This window comes from Anabrus simplex, chromosome 1 (assembly GCF_040414725.1).
Source record: "Anabrus simplex isolate iqAnaSimp1 chromosome 1, ASM4041472v1, whole genome shotgun sequence".
NCBI lineage: Eukaryota > Metazoa > Arthropoda > Insecta > Orthoptera > Tettigoniidae > Anabrus > Anabrus simplex.
This window is the reverse complement of record NC_090265.1, coordinates 1,007,354,419-1,007,373,800: the sequence shown is the minus strand read 5'-3', so window position 1 is coordinate 1,007,373,800 and position 19,382 is coordinate 1,007,354,419. Positions and strand designations below refer to the sequence as shown.

The window sequence follows — 19,382 nt, the reverse complement described above, 5'->3', positions numbered from 1 at the left end:
TTTTCACACCAGGCATATGCTGGGGCTGTACCTTAATTAAGGCCATGGACACTTCCTTCCCACACCTAGCCCTCTCCTGTCCCATCGTCGCTATAAGACCTATCTGTATCAATGCGACGTAGAGCAAGAAAAACCACCACGCTTTTTCACCATTTACATTCTTTTCTTTCATACTTTTATTTTTTCTGTTTTATTTCTTTTAACAATTAAAATTAATAAAACTATGTAATGGTTCAACCTTTTCAATACATGTAGACTTAGTAATGTAAGGTTACATCACTAGTTGATCATAAACGGTACCGGTTTCGACCCCAAATTCCGGGTCATCATCAGTCGATCACTTAAAAACTGAATAGACAATGCACAGATTAATAACCAGTAATGTAGAAGATATAGTTTTTTCACCAGACGTAAGTTTGTGTGAAGCAGTACAACACGTGATTGTAGCACTGTGTTTTAAAAGTTTTTATAATCTTGAAGAGAAGAATAAATAGCTCAAGGAACAATCTTGAAATCGTTATCAGACGTAAGTTTGTGAGGAGCAGTATAACACATGTGAATGTAGCACTATTTTTTAAAAGTTTTAAAATCTTGAAAAGGAGAATAAATAGCTCAAGGATCACTATTGTAATCATGTGCTTGATGTATAAAGATGCAGAACAGTTGACATTAAACAACAAATGTGAAGAGAAATAATTTAAAAAGGTACAGAATTAGAACCATTGAGAATCACAATTGACAAACGAAGGTTTTATGAAGATGAGTTGCTCAGACAGTTCTTCAGGTAGCGAAGAGAATAAATTTGAAGGTCAAATTGATCTGAACCAAAAATGAAATTTTAATTCCCAGTTCAATGCAGAAAAAGAAAGGAATTAAGAGGTTAATAGAAGCCGAACTAGGTGGGGATAGACTTTAAAAGGCAATGACATAAGGGGGTAAAAAATATAGTTTATAATACATGTTGTACAGCATTATATACAGTAAGGGGTTGAATTTCGAAAAGAGTAATAGAGCAGACATTGTGATCGAGAGTGAAAAGAGGAAAGGAGGGAAGAGGGAAATAAGGGAGGAATGGTAGATTTAAGGCAGGGCAGGTGGGTGAGGTATTGGTGGTAAAAGATGTGGGTAGGAACTATGCATGGCTTGAAAAATCAAATTTGAGTTTAAATATTTAATATTTTTAAAAATTAGGATAAGAAAATAAAAAATATTAGGTTTCTCAGAAATGTTGTTTAAATTGAAATTAGGATTGAAGTACTGGTCACGGTGAATGAAACAATTTTCAGTTGTGTTAAGTATTTGCATGTCTTGTTCTATTTTTGTGAAGTTATGTTTAGATTCATGTATATGTTGTCCTACTGCAGGGAATGTGTTGTATTTTAAAGCACTGACATATTCGGAATACCTGATTGTAAAGGTACGTCCAGTTTGCCCAAAATAAGAAGAACTGCAGTTGTTGCATTTGGATCTGTAAACTCTGGATTCTGAAAAAACATTAGATTTGTTTGCCAAGTTAGAGTTGTGTACGATATTGACATTTCTGTTATTGTTTTTAAAAGCTATTTTTACGTTGTGCTTTTTAAAAATGTTGGTAACTTTATAAATGTCTTTATTGAAGGTAAAAGTGGAAAATGCGGATGCGTTGATTTTTCTTTTGTTAAAGTGGTCTTGGGACGGTGCTTGAATTTGTTGATTATTCAGTCTATAAAAGAGTTGTTAAAAACATCAAATTTAGCGATAGTACGGATGGTGTTCAATTCATTATGCAAGTCTTTCTTAGACGGAGTATTAAAGGCACGAAAGGCTAGGCTGTTGTAAGTAGTACGTTTGTGTGCTTGTGGATGCGATGAGTCTTGTCGAATGGTGGTTGCTGTTTGAGTTGGTTTTCTAAAAATTTTGTAGGATAAAGAAGGATGTCTGGTAATGGTTAAATCTAAAAAATTAATACTTCTGTTGATTCGAGGGTAAATTTTATGAGGGTCAATGTTGTTCAGAAGAAGTATAGAAGCTGAGTCAGTGATTTCTTGTTTTATAATAACTAAAATGTCATCGACATATCTGGACCAAAAGGGGATATTATTAAAATTGTTATCAAGTTTTGTGTAATCTAAGAAATCGAGATAGATCTCAGCTAAGATGCATGAGGCTGGCGAGCTCATAGCTAAACCATCCTGCTGATATATAGTATTATCAAGGTGAAAAAGTTATTGTTGATGACCAATTTTAAAATAGTAATAAAGTCTTGAATTTCTAGTTTACTCAGATGACTGAATTTATTTTCATTGAAGGGGAATAATTTGGAGGTTTTTATCCTGGGGTACATATTTACGATGTCAAATGAATGGAGAGAAAGATTTGGTTGGATGTCAAAGTTCTTCATTTTTCAATTAATTCTGAAGTGTTTCTGATAGATTTGTTGGATAAAAATTGGTAATTTTTTACTACAATTTTTTGGATGAATTTGGATGTAGTGTATAATTGAGTCTGTAATTGATTATTGGGCAAATTGGAATGTTGGCTTTATGAATTTTGGGGAGGGCTTTAGCAGTGGGCAGACCTGGGTTCATGTTTAAAAGTTTTGTTTTTTCTTGATCTTTACTTTCACAATTTTAACTATTTTCAATTTTGCTACCACTACCCTGTGGTCTCCATCAAATGCCTCGCCTGGTAGTGCTGTTACATCCATTAACTGTTTACGATTTATTTTCTCAACCAAAAAATAATCGGTAACTGATTTTGTCCTTCCCAGCCATAATGATCTTTCTACTATTCTTCTTTCTAAAGCAAGTGTTACCCACAATCATTCCATTTCTCTCACAAAAATCAATCAGCTTATCTCCCTCACTGTTTCTTTCTCCATATTCAAATGGACCAATCACTTCTTCACCAATTCTGTCATTTCCAACCTGTACATTGAGGTCTCCCATGACTATCACTTCCATATTGGTGATTACTTCCTTGAGTGTCTGGAAGAATCCGTTTATATTTTCCTCACTGTTTACGGTTTGGCTGCATAAACTTGGACGAAATCTTTCTCTCCTTCCGTTCTCAGCCATACTCTGATTATTCTATCGTTAATGTAGTCTACCCTATCCACATTTTCATTCAGAATTTTGTTAATAATAACTCCTACTCCATTCCTTGCCTCAGCTCCTCCACTCCAGTATAAGATTTATCCTCTTCTCGTCTTCTTCACTCCCTTTTCCCTCCACTTGACCTCACTCAGTTCCATCATTGCAACATTCTCTTTTTCCATAAAATCGATCAACTCTTCTGATTTTCCTGCCAGGGTCATGCATTTATTATTTCCAGCTTCATAATGAATAATACTCTCCCTTATAAACTTTGGAAGTGCTGAAGTGCATCGCAGCTCGATATATTGCAAAATGAACTTGTGTAGTCAACGAAATGCAATGCTGCCTCTTGCCACAGCCAGTAACTGACTTCAGTGGGAGTAGTTTGGAGTAGTGGGGGAGACACTCCCGCCTGTAACAGAGTACGCCTTGGCTAGGTATAAGAGTCCCTTCTTTCCAAGACACTGTTTCACGACAGAGAACTGGCCTGTCATTACTAGTGAACAACCCACTAGTCTCGAATCGTTTTGTGTGTTCTTTCGCTCTAAGATGTGATTTCAACATTGCTAAAGAAAATTTTAATTTAAAACTACACAAGAATAAAGAACTGAATACTTCCATTCATGATGGTTTAACACATGGCATTGGGAATGGATTTCCTAACTTAAGAGTGTAAATGGACTTACTACTCATTGCTTCAAAGAGTAAATATTATTCATGTTCTAGTTGGTGGTAATAACTTCTGACAATATCTAGAATCCATCAAATTATCTGGTGACACATTTCTCATTAAAAATGACACTTTCATTTTAAAATTTTGCAAAATATTTCAAAAGCTCGCAAAATACAGTATATAAAAATTTACCCAATTTGCATAAAAATGCACATTTGTGTCATCTGCATGAAAAGTGCAAAATTTGCATAAAATTTGTTCTATCACAAGTGCAAGAAATGTAAGTCCTTAGTGATCACTCAGTTCTACAATGTATTCATCTTCATCTCTGCAAGTAAAAATATGTTTTCCTACTCATTAAGTATCCATTTTTCTGGAGAGAGTAGATAAAGAAAAACACATTACAGTTCCAGTGTAATAAACATTTTTAGTGATGGTGAACAGAATCAGCTCAATGTGAAATGTCAAATATTTTTAAGGAGAAGTAGCCTTTATTAGTTGCACATGGAGATTTTATCTTGGTTGAGAAGATAGAATGGTTTTTGATGGAATAATATATGTTCAATTGCTTGTATGTTAAAATGTTAATTACTCACAGTTAGGGGAGGTAAATCAGATATATTAACAATTCACAAATGAAACAAGTCACAGATCCAGTAATACTACAATTAACACTTACAGTGATCAGCCAGAACATTATGACCACCTACCTACTATCGTTATAAACCTGTCCAGGCGATAGGAGCATCACCCGACGAGGAATGACTGCTAGTCAGACACACGCACAGTGCATGTAGTATCGGTGAGCGTGTTGTCCATGTGTAGAATAGGGAAGGCGCACGATTTAATGAGTTTGACCGAGGGCAGATTGTGATGGCCCAGAGGCTCAGCAAGAGCATTTCGGAAATTGCACGACTTGTCAGGTGTTTGAGGAGTGCTGTGGTGAGTGTTTTCAACAAGTAGCAAAACCAAGGTGAAACCACGTCCAAACGTCGAGGGATCGGTGGCCACCCCGTATTACAGATGTCGGATGTTGTAAGCTGTGCAGACTAGTACAACAGAAAAGGTGGCGAACTGTGGCGGAACTAACATCAGACTTTAATGCTGGGCAGAGTACAAGTGTGTCTGAACACACAGTGCACCCAACACTCCTAAGAATGAACCTCTGCAGCCGACGACCCATACATGTGCCAATGTTAACACCACGACATCGGCAATCCCAATATTGACTGAAATGGGCACGTGATCATCGCCACTGGACATTGGTGCAGTGGCAGAGTGTTGCATGGTCTGATGAATCCCGATACCTTCTTTATCATGCCGATGGGAGGGTGCAAATCCGTTGTCTTCCAGGGGAACCCCTCCTTGACACCTGTACTGCGGGGTGGAGACAAGCTAGTGGCAGCTCCATTATGGTCTGGGAACATTCACGGGGGCATCCATGGGTCCAGTGGAGCTCGTGCAAGGCACCATGACGACTAACAAGTATTGTACACTAGTTGCAGACCATGTAAACCCCTTCAAGACGATCATGTTTCCCAACGCCAATGGAATTTTTCAGCAAGACAATATGCCATGTCACAAGGCCAGGAGTGTGATGGAGTGGTTCGAGAAACACAGTGGTGAGTTGCAATTGATGTGCTGGCCCTCCAACTGTCCAGATCTTGATTGAATGTGGCTTCAGAGCTCATCGCCTCCATTCCCTGGAATTTATGGGAATTGGGTGACTTGTGTGTGCAGATGTGGTGCCAACTCCCTCCAGCGACCTACCAAGGCCTCAATTGCTTCCATGCCAAGACGCATCGCCGCTGTAATCTATACCAAAGCTATTAGGTGGGTGGTCAAAATGTTCTGGCTGATCAGTGTATTAGTCATGCAGAGAACAACTGTTGAGGTAATGACTGTTGTCATATGGAGCCCAACTATGATGAATTTGTGACTGAACAAATCCACATTAAAGAGAGGAAGATGAAGAGGGGGCGATACTGATAAGTGAAGGGAGAAGTACTGTTTTATTTCAGGTACAGTCGACCAGGAGGAAATCTTTGTGCGCTACTAATGAAGGGTTAATGTAATGTAGATAGGCTAATTGTTTAGGTTCCTCACAGGTAACATCAAAAATATGTATCGATGTATTTTTGAAACTTCTTTTTTCTGTTTCAGCAAAATATACTCCAAACCTGCGTTGCCTTAACTTATCTGGTGTGGCTTTGAATAGTAGTGGAATATCTGCTCTTTCCAAAGTAAGTCACCAGCTGCGTCATCTGAACTTAGGTTGTTGCTCTGGACTCCAGGATCGAGATTTACAGAATTTGTTCCTGAAATGTCCTCTACTAGAGACTGTAATTTTGTCACACAACAATCATCTCACAGGAAAGTTTCTGTTGGGACTGAAGAAGTCAAATCTGACTACCTTAGTGCTAAATGAATGTAACAATATCCATTCTCGAGTACTTGTGATTGGCTTACAAAATCTGAAAAAACTTGAAACTCTCAGCTTAAATTCCTGTATAAATTTAACTGGTGGTGACGTTGCTGATATTGTGAAAACTGTGCCACATCTTACATCCTTATCGATAGAAAGATATTTTCCTCTTATGAACAATACTGCTCTACATTCTTTGAACTTATTGCATGATCTAGTCTCACTGCAACTTGGACTTAACCCAGCTGTTAATGACAAAGTTCTTGAAGTGATATCGAAATCCTGTCTAAAGTTGAAGAAGCTGGATATTACAGGTAAATTCTTTCCTATTTTTCAATATTCTTCATGCTTGATCTGTAAATTACTGATTTCTAAACTAATATTTGATTGACATTCTTAGTTCAGTGCAAGAAGTTGAACATAATTTTGTGGTTTATGAATATTATACATCAGAGTGCCATTACTAATTAGTTACTCATTAAGTTGACTGATATTAAATAGAAAAGCCCATGCTCAGCTGAGCTTATTTGATATTTTTCAATGCCTTCTTCCTCTGTATTCAGAAACCTCTAAAGAAATCCATGATGATGTAAGGGAAGTGTCTCTACATAAAACTCAACCTCTCAATGTACATAATTTGTACGTACAGCTGGACAGACTTTTATGTGGCTTTTACTATGCCCAGAGGACTTCCTGATGAAGGTTTCCGGTTATAGAATTTGAGCTGTGATGAAAGGAAGCCAGTCTGTAGTGGTTTTTGTTCAACTACGGAAAAAAAAAAAAAAAAAAAAAATCTATGCTAATGCTTCTCGTCTTACACTGCTTAAACTGATAAGGTATCTACTTACTACATGCATAAATATGGTACAGCATAAAAAGTTCTACAAAAAGTCCACAGGACTACACATACCTTTCTTTAAAAGGACACCCACAACAATTTTTATATTTATTAACAGTAGACCCGACCCCATAGATAAAAGGGACAGGGGTTGGACATACATATTAATATCAGAAACCTTGCACTGGATATGGGAGGAGCTAGGTAAGGGGATAGTTGAGGCTTGATTTAGCACTGCCTAAACTTTTAAGATACCCTCAAACTTTGTGTATAAAAAATCCAATATGAAAAGTTCTATGAAAAAGTCTGCAAAATCATATACATATGAAGGAAGCCTCACAGATTTTATGTTACACCTAGCATTAAAAAGGAAATACAATATGGTGATGTATAGAGCTGTAATTTTACTTCTCTACCATTAGCTGATTGCAAATGAGAACCTCAAATGTTGTAATCAAAATTCTTTATTTGCAACTTCTGTTAATTTTAGTCAGCGTAGTGAACACTTTCAAGAAAATGTCATGCTCATAACTTTTTATGCATGAGATTGTGCTTTTATGGCAATAGTTTAGGGTTTTTTGCATTCATGCCAAATGTTACATCAGTAGAGGATATAGGAACTTTGATATAGTAGTTATACCTAGGAAGTAAGTGGTCATTTTGGCCATTTCACTTCTTTGTACGCTGAGCTCTATTCTGCTCGTTGCTTACTTCCTGACTAAGCTCATTAGCTGTAGTCGCTTAAGTGCGGCCAGTATCCAGTATTCGGAAGATAGTGGGTTCGAGGCCAACTGTCGGCAGCCCTGATGATGGTTTTCCATGGTTTTCCATTTTCACACCAGGGAAATGCTGGGGCTGTACCTTAAATAAGGCCATGGCCGCTTCCTTCCCACTTTTAGCTCTTTTCTGTCCCATCGTCGCCATAAGACCTATCTGTGTTGGTGCGACGTTAAGCAACTTGCTTACTTCCTGTTGTGTATTCTCATGTGGCGCTATAGGAGTGCATTTTGTAACTAAACAGTGTGTCTCAAGCAGTGGATATGAGTGGACAAGTTCATGCCTGTTTCTTGTGTAGCCTATTGCTTAACAGCGACTTGGCAGCAAAAATTTACTCCTGAGTTAGTAACAGATGATGAATCAGGTGATCATCAGATGTAGAAGTTCTGATTTGAGAAATTTAAACCTCAGCAGTTTGGTGATAGTGATAGTGATTCCTGCTAATGAAAATATGCCTGAAGTGGAGGACAACCTGTTCAAAGAGGAAGGGGGCATGTTGCCAGAGGATGTGAACTGGGAAGGCCTACTCCATTTTCACCGGGGGATCATTTACGTGCCAAGGATGGAACAACTATTTGGACATAGTAGTGGGGAAGCTCCTAGAAGAATGGCTGCACAGAAAGTACTGAAAGAGCCAGTGGGGACTGTCTCATGCTAGACGTACTGATGAGACTAATAGCAGGGTTCGTGCTTGTTTATTCATTGATACATTCATGCACAAGCATATAAAGATTTATGTAGAGACAAAGCTCTTAGATAATGGATAACATTAGGTATGGCCCTCATATTTTCATGAATGGGTTTCTTAATATAAGTGTGGCTACAATCAAGGTACGTAAGAATCATGACCATAACAGATAGTTAAACATAGGTAAGGACAAACAGAGCAGCAAATAAAGATAAAAATCCATCAAAAACAAAATTTACCATTAAAATATATAACACCATTACCATCTAGGTATTTACCTTGCTTTCCAGCCAAAGTAAATGAATGTGGAAGTGAAATAAATAAAAAGGTAAAGAGGGAGAGGTACATGGTTTTCTACATCTCTACAAAAAATACCTGGATTAGAAGCAACTATCTAGAACAAAATAATGCATTTTTAAAATAAAAACTTTAATAAAAGTTTTATGTTAACACAACTTTAAAAAATCAGCCTACGGAAGATTAAAATAAAATAAACATTTGAATATTAGGTAAGGAATTTTCTGTAAAATGTCCTTGCACCTTCATATGATCCGTTACTGTGATTATACAGCTAAAAAGGAAAAAAAAAAATGTAACAGAGAAATGCTTATATAGAGTAAGTTTAATAGGAATATAAATTGAGCTCATTAGTAACTATAAATTCAGATTTTAAAAAATAAAAAAGGAATACAGAAAATAATTGGAGGGATGGAAGTTGTTTTGTAATAAATTTTAAGAAAAAGAAAATCTAAGCTGGGCAAAGAAATGTATCAGAATCAAACACTCTTGGAGTCAACAGAGCTTACGAACAACTCCATGTTGCACAAATCACCATGGCAACATTCAGTAAACACCAAAGAGAATTTTTAAGAATTGAATTCACTTTACAATGAGTTTGGTAAAATTTCTGCTTGAATAAAATAAACAGAGAGCGATGCGTGCAGTAGCAAAAACACAAAATAAATCAGTTTAACCTTTTGATGTCAGGCTGTAATATAGTGGTTGCGCTAAGAATGCCAAGACAATTTTAATGAAAATGCATGCACTAAGGAAAAATATTCTCTTAACTTGCATTTTTGGAGGTAAACCCCTGTTCTCATTTTCCATAGCACACAGGTGAATAGAGAATATGTGTGACTATAATTGCAATAGAGTTTCATTTTCTTCATTTAAAAGTGTACAATTTTTTTAAAAAAATTTGAAAAAAAATACATTCCAAATTTTCACCTAATTTTTACATTTATGGTGTATTTTCTACATTGGTATGATACCTTTGTGAAAATATTCAGCTAATTTTGAATAAAAACTGTTTTATGCAATTCTTGATAGTACTTTTTGTGACTTAAGATTTTTTTTACAAAATTATGCATGTACAGATAAAACACACAATAAAATCTTCTTTACTTCGAACACTTGTTAGTGAATAAATTATTCTCTAATGAATCACTTAAGTTAAAACATTGCATATTTTAATCATCTTTCATGTACTTATCCATCCTTACACTATTGGAAGTAAATAAACATATAAACAAGCGAGATAACAAGCGACACCAAACGGCAGAGTTCAGGGCTACCACACGCAAAATTTACAATGCATTGAAAGAAAGCTTTTATAAAACTTTACTGATACCGATATCGTGTATTATAGCTTTGTCCAAAGAGTAAAACCTTCAATCTTTCCAGCAGTATTACTTATGCTGCCATCGTCTAACAGGACTTGAAGATACAGTTGAAAGAAAAACTTGGCCGACAGATCAGACCCTGGCATTTTTAGCAGCAGTTGCATGGCAGATAGATTGGCTGTCTGGCACTATAAGATTTAAATGAGGCAAGCTTCAGTAACATCAGAGCACTAAATCACAAGGGCAAACATTCAAACCCACAAAACAAAACACTGCTCAGAAGAACCAAAATATTTTCCATGATTTCAAATAGTTACAACATGCTGTTAACCGAATGGAATTAAATTCAGAACACCACGATGTACAAATAAATACAAAGTAATCCTCGTCACCACTCAAACTGATTAAATTTGGGGCCATCCAGTCCACATCCATCATCATCATCATCATCATCATCATCATCCTAAACCAGCTCCAGTTTCCTGGGTGTGGTATGAGCTTCCTCCCATCTCATCCTGTTCTTGTACCATTCCACCTCCACCAATTTGTCCCAATCATGACCTCTCAGCAGTACATCATTCTTAACTAAATCTATCCATTTGCTTCATGGCCTTCCTACGGGTCGTCTTCCTTCTGCTTTTCTGTCAAATTCCTTCCTTGCAGTTCCGTTAACTGGCATCCTCTTCATGTGACCAAACCACTTTAGTCTTGATATCTGAATCTTATTGAGGAGAGAATCATCTATTCCTACTTCTTCTCTAATTTCTCATTCCTAATCTTGTTTTTCCTGGTTTTCTGGATCATAGTGCATAGGAATTTCATTTCAGCTGCCTGGAGTTTTGAATTCTCTATTGGTCAGTGTTGTGGTTTTTGAGACTGTATGTAAGAATTGGTGAATAATAAGACTTGTACAATGTCATTTTTGTTTTCATAGGTATTTGCTCATCCCACAACAGGTGTCTTACCTGGTGGTAAAATTGTGTTGCCGTATTGATTCAGTTGTTCACCTCATGTTTTGCTAGGTTGTCATTTGATAAAACGCTACCCAAGTATTTGAAAACTGGGATACTGTCCAGTTGGGCTTCATTTAACACGACTATTGGTTCTGCTCCTTCCCCATACACTTTCATCACCACCATCTTGGTCTTACTGATGTTTAAACCATATTTCTTAAACTCCTCATTCCACCTTTGAATTCTCTCTCCCAATTCCTCTTCTGAGTCACTCCAGATCGCAACATCATCTGCAAAAGTGAAGGCTTTGATATCTCCATGTTCTTTCCTTTAATAGATTTCATTTCTACATCCATCACAATAATAAATAGAACTGGTGACAATGAGCTGCCCTGCTGCACTCCTCTCTTTGTTTCAGACCAGTCCGACAAACCACGCCCTACTTGAATACAACTTCTATTTCCACTATACAACATTTTCACTTTGTCTACGAGGCTGTCTTGCACTTGAAGTTCTCTCATGCATTGCCAAATTCTTTCCCTTGGTACACTCTCGTAGGCTTTCTCAATGTCCAAAAATATTAGAAATAAAGGCTTGTTCTTCTCCCAGTATTTTTCCATTAGCATCCTAATTGCAAATACAGTAGAGTCTCGATTATCCGACCTAAACGGGACCTGGAGTATGTCGGATCACCGAAAATGTCGGATAATACAGAACAACTTTGAAAATGAACTGAAACAAACAGGAAGGCTGTACTCTAGTACTAAAACAATGACATGTTTTACGGTACTCTATTTAATGCATTATCAGATCAATTGTACATTGCATGCAGTATTGAATGAAAGCATTCCAAATGTCTTATGTAAAGAAACTTGTCAACAATGTCTGCTTGCCTGCTGATCCACGTTTTCTTGCTGCGAGATCCCGCCATCGATGAAAAATCAGCACCTCTGTTGCGCTTGCTTCCGGCTGTTGCTCAACATAGGTTAATGCCATTTCCAATGCACTTAATCCTTCACTGTGAGTCATCGTTTTCTCCTCTTGTTCTGCAATGCCTCGTTCTTCTTCATCATCATCCTCGTTTCCATTAGCATTCACAAAATCAATAATATCAGGGTCAGTTAGTTCAAACACCTGATCTTGTGCACACCACTTACTCGCATCTTCAGTCGTAGCATCCTCACAGCCAGGAATGCAATTCAGTAGGGGCACAATATTTTCCATGTCTTCTTCTACCACCTCTCGATGTTCAACCTCACTCAACAATATGTTCCAAGACTTTGCTAATGTCGTTGTTTCAACTTCTTCCCAAGACTGCGCTATCCAATATGCCACGTCTTTCATGTTGATTTGTTTTAACTTTTCTATCATGTCATTGCCATTGTCCATTTCCTCTATCAGGGATGAAAGGAGTTTCCGCCGATATTTCCTCTTCAATGTTTCCAGCACACCTTGGTCCATTGGCTGGCATAATGACGTCACGTTAGGAGGGAGGAACATGACTTTGATGTCACCACTTCTAAGTTGCTCTTCATTTGGGTGTGATGGAGCGTTGTCTAGTAGAAGAAGCGCTTTTCTCGGGAGATTATTCGAAGCTAGAAATTTTTCTACATCTGGAACAAACTGTGTAAAAAACCAGTCTTTAAATATGTCAGCAGACATCCAGGCAGCCTTCTGATTCGTGTACTGGACTGGAAGAGCATTAACAGAAATGTTTTTAAAAGCCCTAGGCTTCTTTGCTTTACCGATCATAAGCAATTTTGCTTTTAAGTTCCCAGTAACATTACTACAGGCAAGAACAGTAACTCTTTCCTTACTACGCTTGTAGCCAGGTGCAGACGTCTCGGCTTGGGCTGCGAGAGTTTTTGATGGCAGCATCTTGAAATTTAGCCCAGTCTCATCACAATTAAAAATCTGATCACCGGTTAATCCTTCAGCAAGAATTATTTCTTGAAATTCCTTTTTAAATTTCACAACCTCATCGGATTTAGCTGACAGTTTTTCTCCACAGATATTAAGCTGCCTAATGCCGTACCGTTTTTTCCACCGATCAAGCCACCCCGCACTGGCAGTAAAATTAGAGTCCCCTTCATTAAACTCCTTCTGGAAATACACCGCCTTTTCTTGCAGAATAGGGCCCGATATTGGCAGGCCCTTTTCCCGGTGTTGAGTGAACCAAAGAAATAGCGCTTCACTTACTTTTTCGTACTCACATTTTTTCATTGTTTTTCTAATTTTCAGTGCATCACTTGTTGCTCTGGTAGAGCACCACTTTTCAATTTCTTCCCTCTTTTTTTTCCAGTCTCCCACTGTAACACGTCCAACACCATAATCTGAAGCCACTTTTTGAAGAGTTTTCCCTTTGTCCAGTCTCTTTAGTGCACTCAACTTGTCTTCCATAGAAACAATAACTTTCTTCCGTTTACTCGCCATACTCACAAAGGATATGAAAACTATAACATCCGCACCCAACCAATACTATAATGAACAATGACTGAAGACTCACTGCACCTGTCCTTGAGAGAAAAGCCGGTCCTACCGCCAGCGGTCAGGCCAGTGCTTGTCCCAAGGTCGCACCCTCCACACCGGGTGTCCCTGAATTTAGTCTCCACCAAAAGTTCAAATTAAGTCTACCAGTGTCGGATAACACGGAATGTCGGATAAGCGAAGGTCGGATGAGCGGGACTCTACTGTATGAGGTCTGTAGTTGACCTTCCTGATCTGAAACCATACTGCTCTTTTTCCAAAATTGGTTCAACAATATTTCTGATTCTGGTCTCTTATTTTTTCCAATATTTTCAGGACGTGAGACAGTAGTGTAACCATGATAATTAGTACATTTTCGTCAGCTTCCTTTCTTGAACAGAGGTACAATGATGCCCATTTTCCAGTCCTCAGGAATAGTATTTTTCGACCATATCTTATTGAGCAGTTTGTAGAGCCATTGGATTCCTGGAATTCCCGCCGCTTTCAGCATATCTGCACTTAGTTCGTCTATGCCCACTGCCTTTCCTTTCTTCATGCTCGAGCGCATTTTCAACCTCAAGCCATGTAATTAGTGGTTCAGTTGTGGTTCCTCGACTTGGCTCTCCTCTATCCGTTGTTATGTTTTCTGTATCTCCATTCAGCAACTTTTCGAAATAGATCTTAAGTTCCTGTTTAATTTCTCCCTCTTCTTGTGCCAGAGTTCCATCATCATGTTCTATTGCTTTTATGGTCTCTTGATCCCTTCGCTTGTTTTTCAGTACTCTGTTTAGCAATTTCATATTTCCTCTACTGTCCTCTTCCAGTTTGTCTGCAAACTCATTCCATTTCTTCTCTTTTTCTTCCCTTACAATGTTCTTTACAGCAAGTTTCTTGTTCCTGTATACTCCTTAGTCTTTGTATTTCTTGTTCATTGCATTCTTGTCCCTGTTTTTATTTTTCCTTGTCCAGTGCCTTCTTTATTTGGTTTCTTCCTTTCTCCAGTGTTTTCACTCTTATCATTCCACCATGGTGTCTCCTTTTTTTCTTTTGATGCAGCTTGTAACTCCACATAGGTTTTTGGGTTCTCCCACAAAGGTATCTTTGAAAGCTTTCAACTCTTCATTAACGTTGGTTACTTCCCCCTTCGGCAGACTCTGTTGAATCCTTAGTTTGTATTCTTCCTTTATTTGGACTTCTTGCAACTTCCACGTTTTAACCCTTGGTTTTTTCATAATAATTTTCTGCATTTCATTAGTCTTATGTTTGAAGTCTACTATCAGCAATCTATGGTCACTGTCCATGCTTTCACTAGGGATGACCTTTTACATCTGTGATGTATCTACCACCATCTTTATTCGTGATTATGTAGTCAATCAATGTTCTATACTGGCCATCCCAACTGTACCTTGTTACTCTGTGAGTGTGTCTTTTTTTGAAGAATGTATTTTTGATTATAAGATCATTTCTTCTGCACAGATCTAATAGTTGTTCTCCTTCTGCATTCCTTTGTCCAAATCCATGTGGACCAATGATGTTCTTGTACCCAAGTCTGTCTACCCCAACTTGCACGTTTAAATCTGCAATATTAACTATATCTTTCAGGTCTTGCTGAAATTTCTCTTTGTCTTCCTCACTGCAGCCTATGGGGCATATACTTGTATGATGGTGTACTTAGTGTTCTCCAGTTTCATGAACATTTTAATGACTGTCACCTTTGCAGACAACTTCAGCTGTAACATCAGTCCCTTCATTAATTAAAAATCCAACACCAGTTTTCGCTACCTTCTCCTGTCCACTCCAGTACAATTTGTATCCTCCATGAAGTGTCTTACTTCCAATCCCTTTCCATTTGGGCTCACTTAATCCCAATGTTGATATTTTTCTTTTATCCATCATGTCTAGGAGTTCTTCTACCTTTCCAGTTAATGATATAATGTTCATAGTTCCAATTCGGTATTTGAATCTCTTATTTATTTTAGGTTTCCTTTCCGAACATTGTATATCATCAGCCTTACAGTCATCATACTTTACAGTTGTCTGAGAGGGCGTGTCAGTCCGGTCTATAATCTTCTTTCCGAGGCTCTTTTTCTTATTGAAAGTGACTGTACTCAATACTCTCCTGTTGACTTGCTAGGCCTAACGCATAAGAGGATTTTCTTTCATGGTTTACTCCCTTAGCCTTTGAGGATGCCTTCCTCGTCTTACAAGGCAGTAGGTTCCATCTGTACACCCCCAGAAGGATGGGTTGCCTCTTCCACTATCTCCACTGTACCGAAGTCCATCTTCTCCACTGTAGATGCCATTGAGGTCTTCACCCTTAATCCAGGGCAAGGGTCCTCCATATTTATGACCCCTGGAGAGAGGGTGTCCCAGTATTCTAAAGCCCCCAGGAATTGGGCTACCTGTTGGTCTGCAGGTTGTATTGGTTATTTCAAACCAGCCCTACATACTGTAGGAGCCCCCTATCTGCCACCTGCAGACACGCTCTGTAGGGGTCAGGTTCCCCTGGGTACTTATTGGAAGTTAGCTCCACTCACAAGGAGTGAGGTTATTTGCAGAGAAGTCCACATCCATCCAAGTCAAAATCTTGTAACAATCTCCCACTGAAAACAACACACACCTACACACAAGAAACAGAATGACAAAGGGTCTAAGTTAAGATCTGGTATCTCATAGGAGGCCAAGAAACAAAAACCAAACAAGAAAAAGGAGGAACCAATACAATCAAAATACAGCTTCCATTTCCAGTTATCTCAATTTAACAATAAATATTTTACCTAGAATAAGCTAAAATGAAATCATAATAATTAAATGAAGGATAATATGAATTAAATTGATCATTATGATACGTTTCTCAGGCATGACATCCATTGGGAACATGAAGGAGAAATGAAATAAATCAGAACAGAAATGAGAATGAAGGAGCAGTTGGGCCAAGAATCCATAGAAAAATATTACATGAGAACAACCAGAGAACGAATGAAGGCTACGGAGGTGCCCTGACATGACCAGCAACGAAAATAATACAAGATCATTTATGCACACGTACAATCAAGTAACCCTCACAAGTAGGGTTACCAACTGAAAATTTCCAAATGCAGGACATTGCTTAGCAAAAAGCAGGACATTTAAGAAAAATGCCTGACAATTTCAATCGATAACAAAATTATACATATATTACACACAATTTTTCACAAAAGGAAATACCTTACTTAATGATCAGTCCTTGCTGCAGTTCATTTCCTTGAAGCTGTATTTTTCAACAGAACCTACTTTTGAAAGAAGACGCGAGTTATTTTCTTGAAGTACATATTTATAAAATTTTTCACACGACACATCTTTGAAACTGAACTTCACAAGTAACATTCCTTTCACTGATTCTACCAACAAACAGTTCCTTTCCTTTGTCCATTGAGCATTTATGAATGGAAACACACGTTCAGTGGAGGCATTGCTGCCTGGTATGGCTAAGAAAAACTGGCAAATGTTCAAAAGTTCAGAAAATACCTCAATTTTCTGGCACTTGTTAAAAAAAACCAGACCATTGTTGGTCTAGTCTTGTATCTTTATCCAAAGTTGAAGTTTTAGAATAAGCCCTTACATTGCAGAACTGGTCGAATAATTTTGAATCATCTATTTCTACACCTTTTGACTGTAAGTTCTGAATATATGGTACAATATCGTCAAAGCTGAGGTCTTTAATGTTTTGAAGTTTCAACCATTTGAAACACTTGAATTCCTCTATAGGATGCATCCATTTATCCAAGTACTCAGTGCAGGTTTCATAGAAATAATATACATTCTCCATAAACACTTTGCATTCTTTATCCAAACCATCTTCTGAAAATGTATTTAACATCTGTCTGACTTTAAGGGGAATGAATTGACCTTCAAGTCTGCCTTTCAATGAAGATTGGACAGATTCTAATAGTTCAAGCACTTCTACAACTGAATTATGTTCTTTCTCAAGTGACAACATTTTATAGTGAAAGAGCTTTGAAAAAGTCATTTTCAAGGAAGTTTCTAATTGATGAAAACACTGACTTCCTACCCTGAGAAAGTAGGATTTCAGAGCTGGGAACAATTGCAGGATTCTTTCAACTGCTGGATACAATGTTAACCACCTAGTCTTAGAATGATTTAAAAGCTACAGATAATTTACATCAACAAATTCACAAAAGTCTTTCAGTTCCTGAGTGTGCACTGCACATATATGAAAGAAGTTGAAAATTTTCATCACCACAGACTCAATATCAACAAGAAGAGCATCAGCTCCATGTTGCAAACAGGTATGTAGAATGTGAGCAGGACATCCAACACCTACTATGTTTTCATTCAAGTCTTTTTTGAGAGCAGAGAATACATTCTTCCCTTCCCTGCGTGCAAGGCCTTCAAAATTAACATTGGCATTGTCTCCAGAAAATGCAATGCATCTAGAAGTAATTTTATGCTTTTTGAGAGTATCTGAAATATAGGAGGAAATACATTCAGAACTTTCATTTGGACATGCTTGTAAATCAAGAACTTTTATCTGAATGCCATTATTTTTTAATCAAAGAATTGGATGGCAGTTGGAAACAACTTTAGTGCAGCATGATTGCTTGCATCTGTTCCTAGGCCAAAAAATGGAACTTTATTGTTAAGAGTTTCAATTATAATATCTGTCGAGTGAGGAGCAATAACATTATTTATTATGGCTTCTGTTTTAGTTCTTGCACAGGTCAGTTTCTGTGCTACTTCAGAACCTAAGAACATACTCTTATTCAATTTAGCTGTGCAGTCCATTGATTTGTATGACTGGTGATGGAAAACTGTATGAAATGACATTGTAGCTTCTGCGGCTTGAACTTTTTTTTTTTTTTGCTATTGTTTTACGTCGCACCGACACAGATAGGTCTTATGGCGACGATGGGATAGGGAAGGGCTAGGACTGGGAAGGAAGCGGCCGTGGCCTTAATTAAGGTACAGCCCCAGCATTTGCCTGGTGTGAAAATGGGAAACCACGGAAAACCATTTTCAGGGCTGCCGACAGTGGGGTTCGAACCTACTATCTCCCGAATACTGGACACTGGCCGCACTTAAGCGACTGCAGCTATCGAGCTCGGTGCTTGAACTTTATCATCTGGTGAATATTTGGGAGTGACAAATGATAACATTGAACATATTGATCTAGTTCTCACTGTCTTTTTGTGTTTTTCACTGTTAACGTGTCTTTCCAAGTCACCAACACCTTTGTATCCGACATTAACATAACTCTCACACACTGCACATTTCGCTTCACTTTCACTGCGTCCGTGAGTAAAGCAAGGATACTTACGTTTTAGTTTATCCGAAAATTTACACTATCTCGTTTTAGATTCACTCCTTTCAGGTTGCAAAGATGACATACCGGTCCGTAATAGGATGCAATGAGATTAATATTTCACTCCACTCGCTGCATACTTGCACTATAATTTACGGCGACAACCAGATAACCAAACACGATAGCTGCAAATCATATGGCAAGCACATGTAAACTGTAGCTCTCCACACTTCCGGTTTCTCTCAACATAAACATGGAAATGAAGCACGTTGATTGGTTGATCGATGCCCGGACTTCGAGTTCAATATATCGAATATTAGTATTACTTATTTCCACCCTCGGAAGCAGCGCTCTGAGCACATGGAGTTGATGTACGATACAATAACATGCTGTCTTCAGCCTAAAACCTAAGTGAGCAATCTTGTAACGAAAAATGCCGGACTATGTCGATAAATTAGAAATGCCGGCCGGACATAACCAAAATGATTGAAAAGCAGGACATGTCCGGAAAAGCCGGACGGTTTTTAACCCTACTCACAAGTCAAACAGGATCAGACCCGCAAG

General features: G+C 37.9%; 1 protein-coding gene across 3 annotated transcripts in view; it reads left to right on the top strand.

The window, feature by feature from the left end:
- Positions 1–19,382, top strand: part of LOC136857887 (F-box/LRR-repeat protein 20) — a 201,344-nt gene that overhangs the window by 99,612 nt on the left and 82,350 nt on the right. For all 3 annotated transcript variants that reach the window (XM_067136925.2, XM_067136924.2, XM_067136923.2), the window contains one exon: positions 5,911–6,486. In XM_067136925.2, the coding sequence (XP_066993026.1) occupies positions 5,911–6,486 (576 nt within the window). The remainder of the gene's footprint in view (positions 1–5,910; positions 6,487–19,382) is intronic.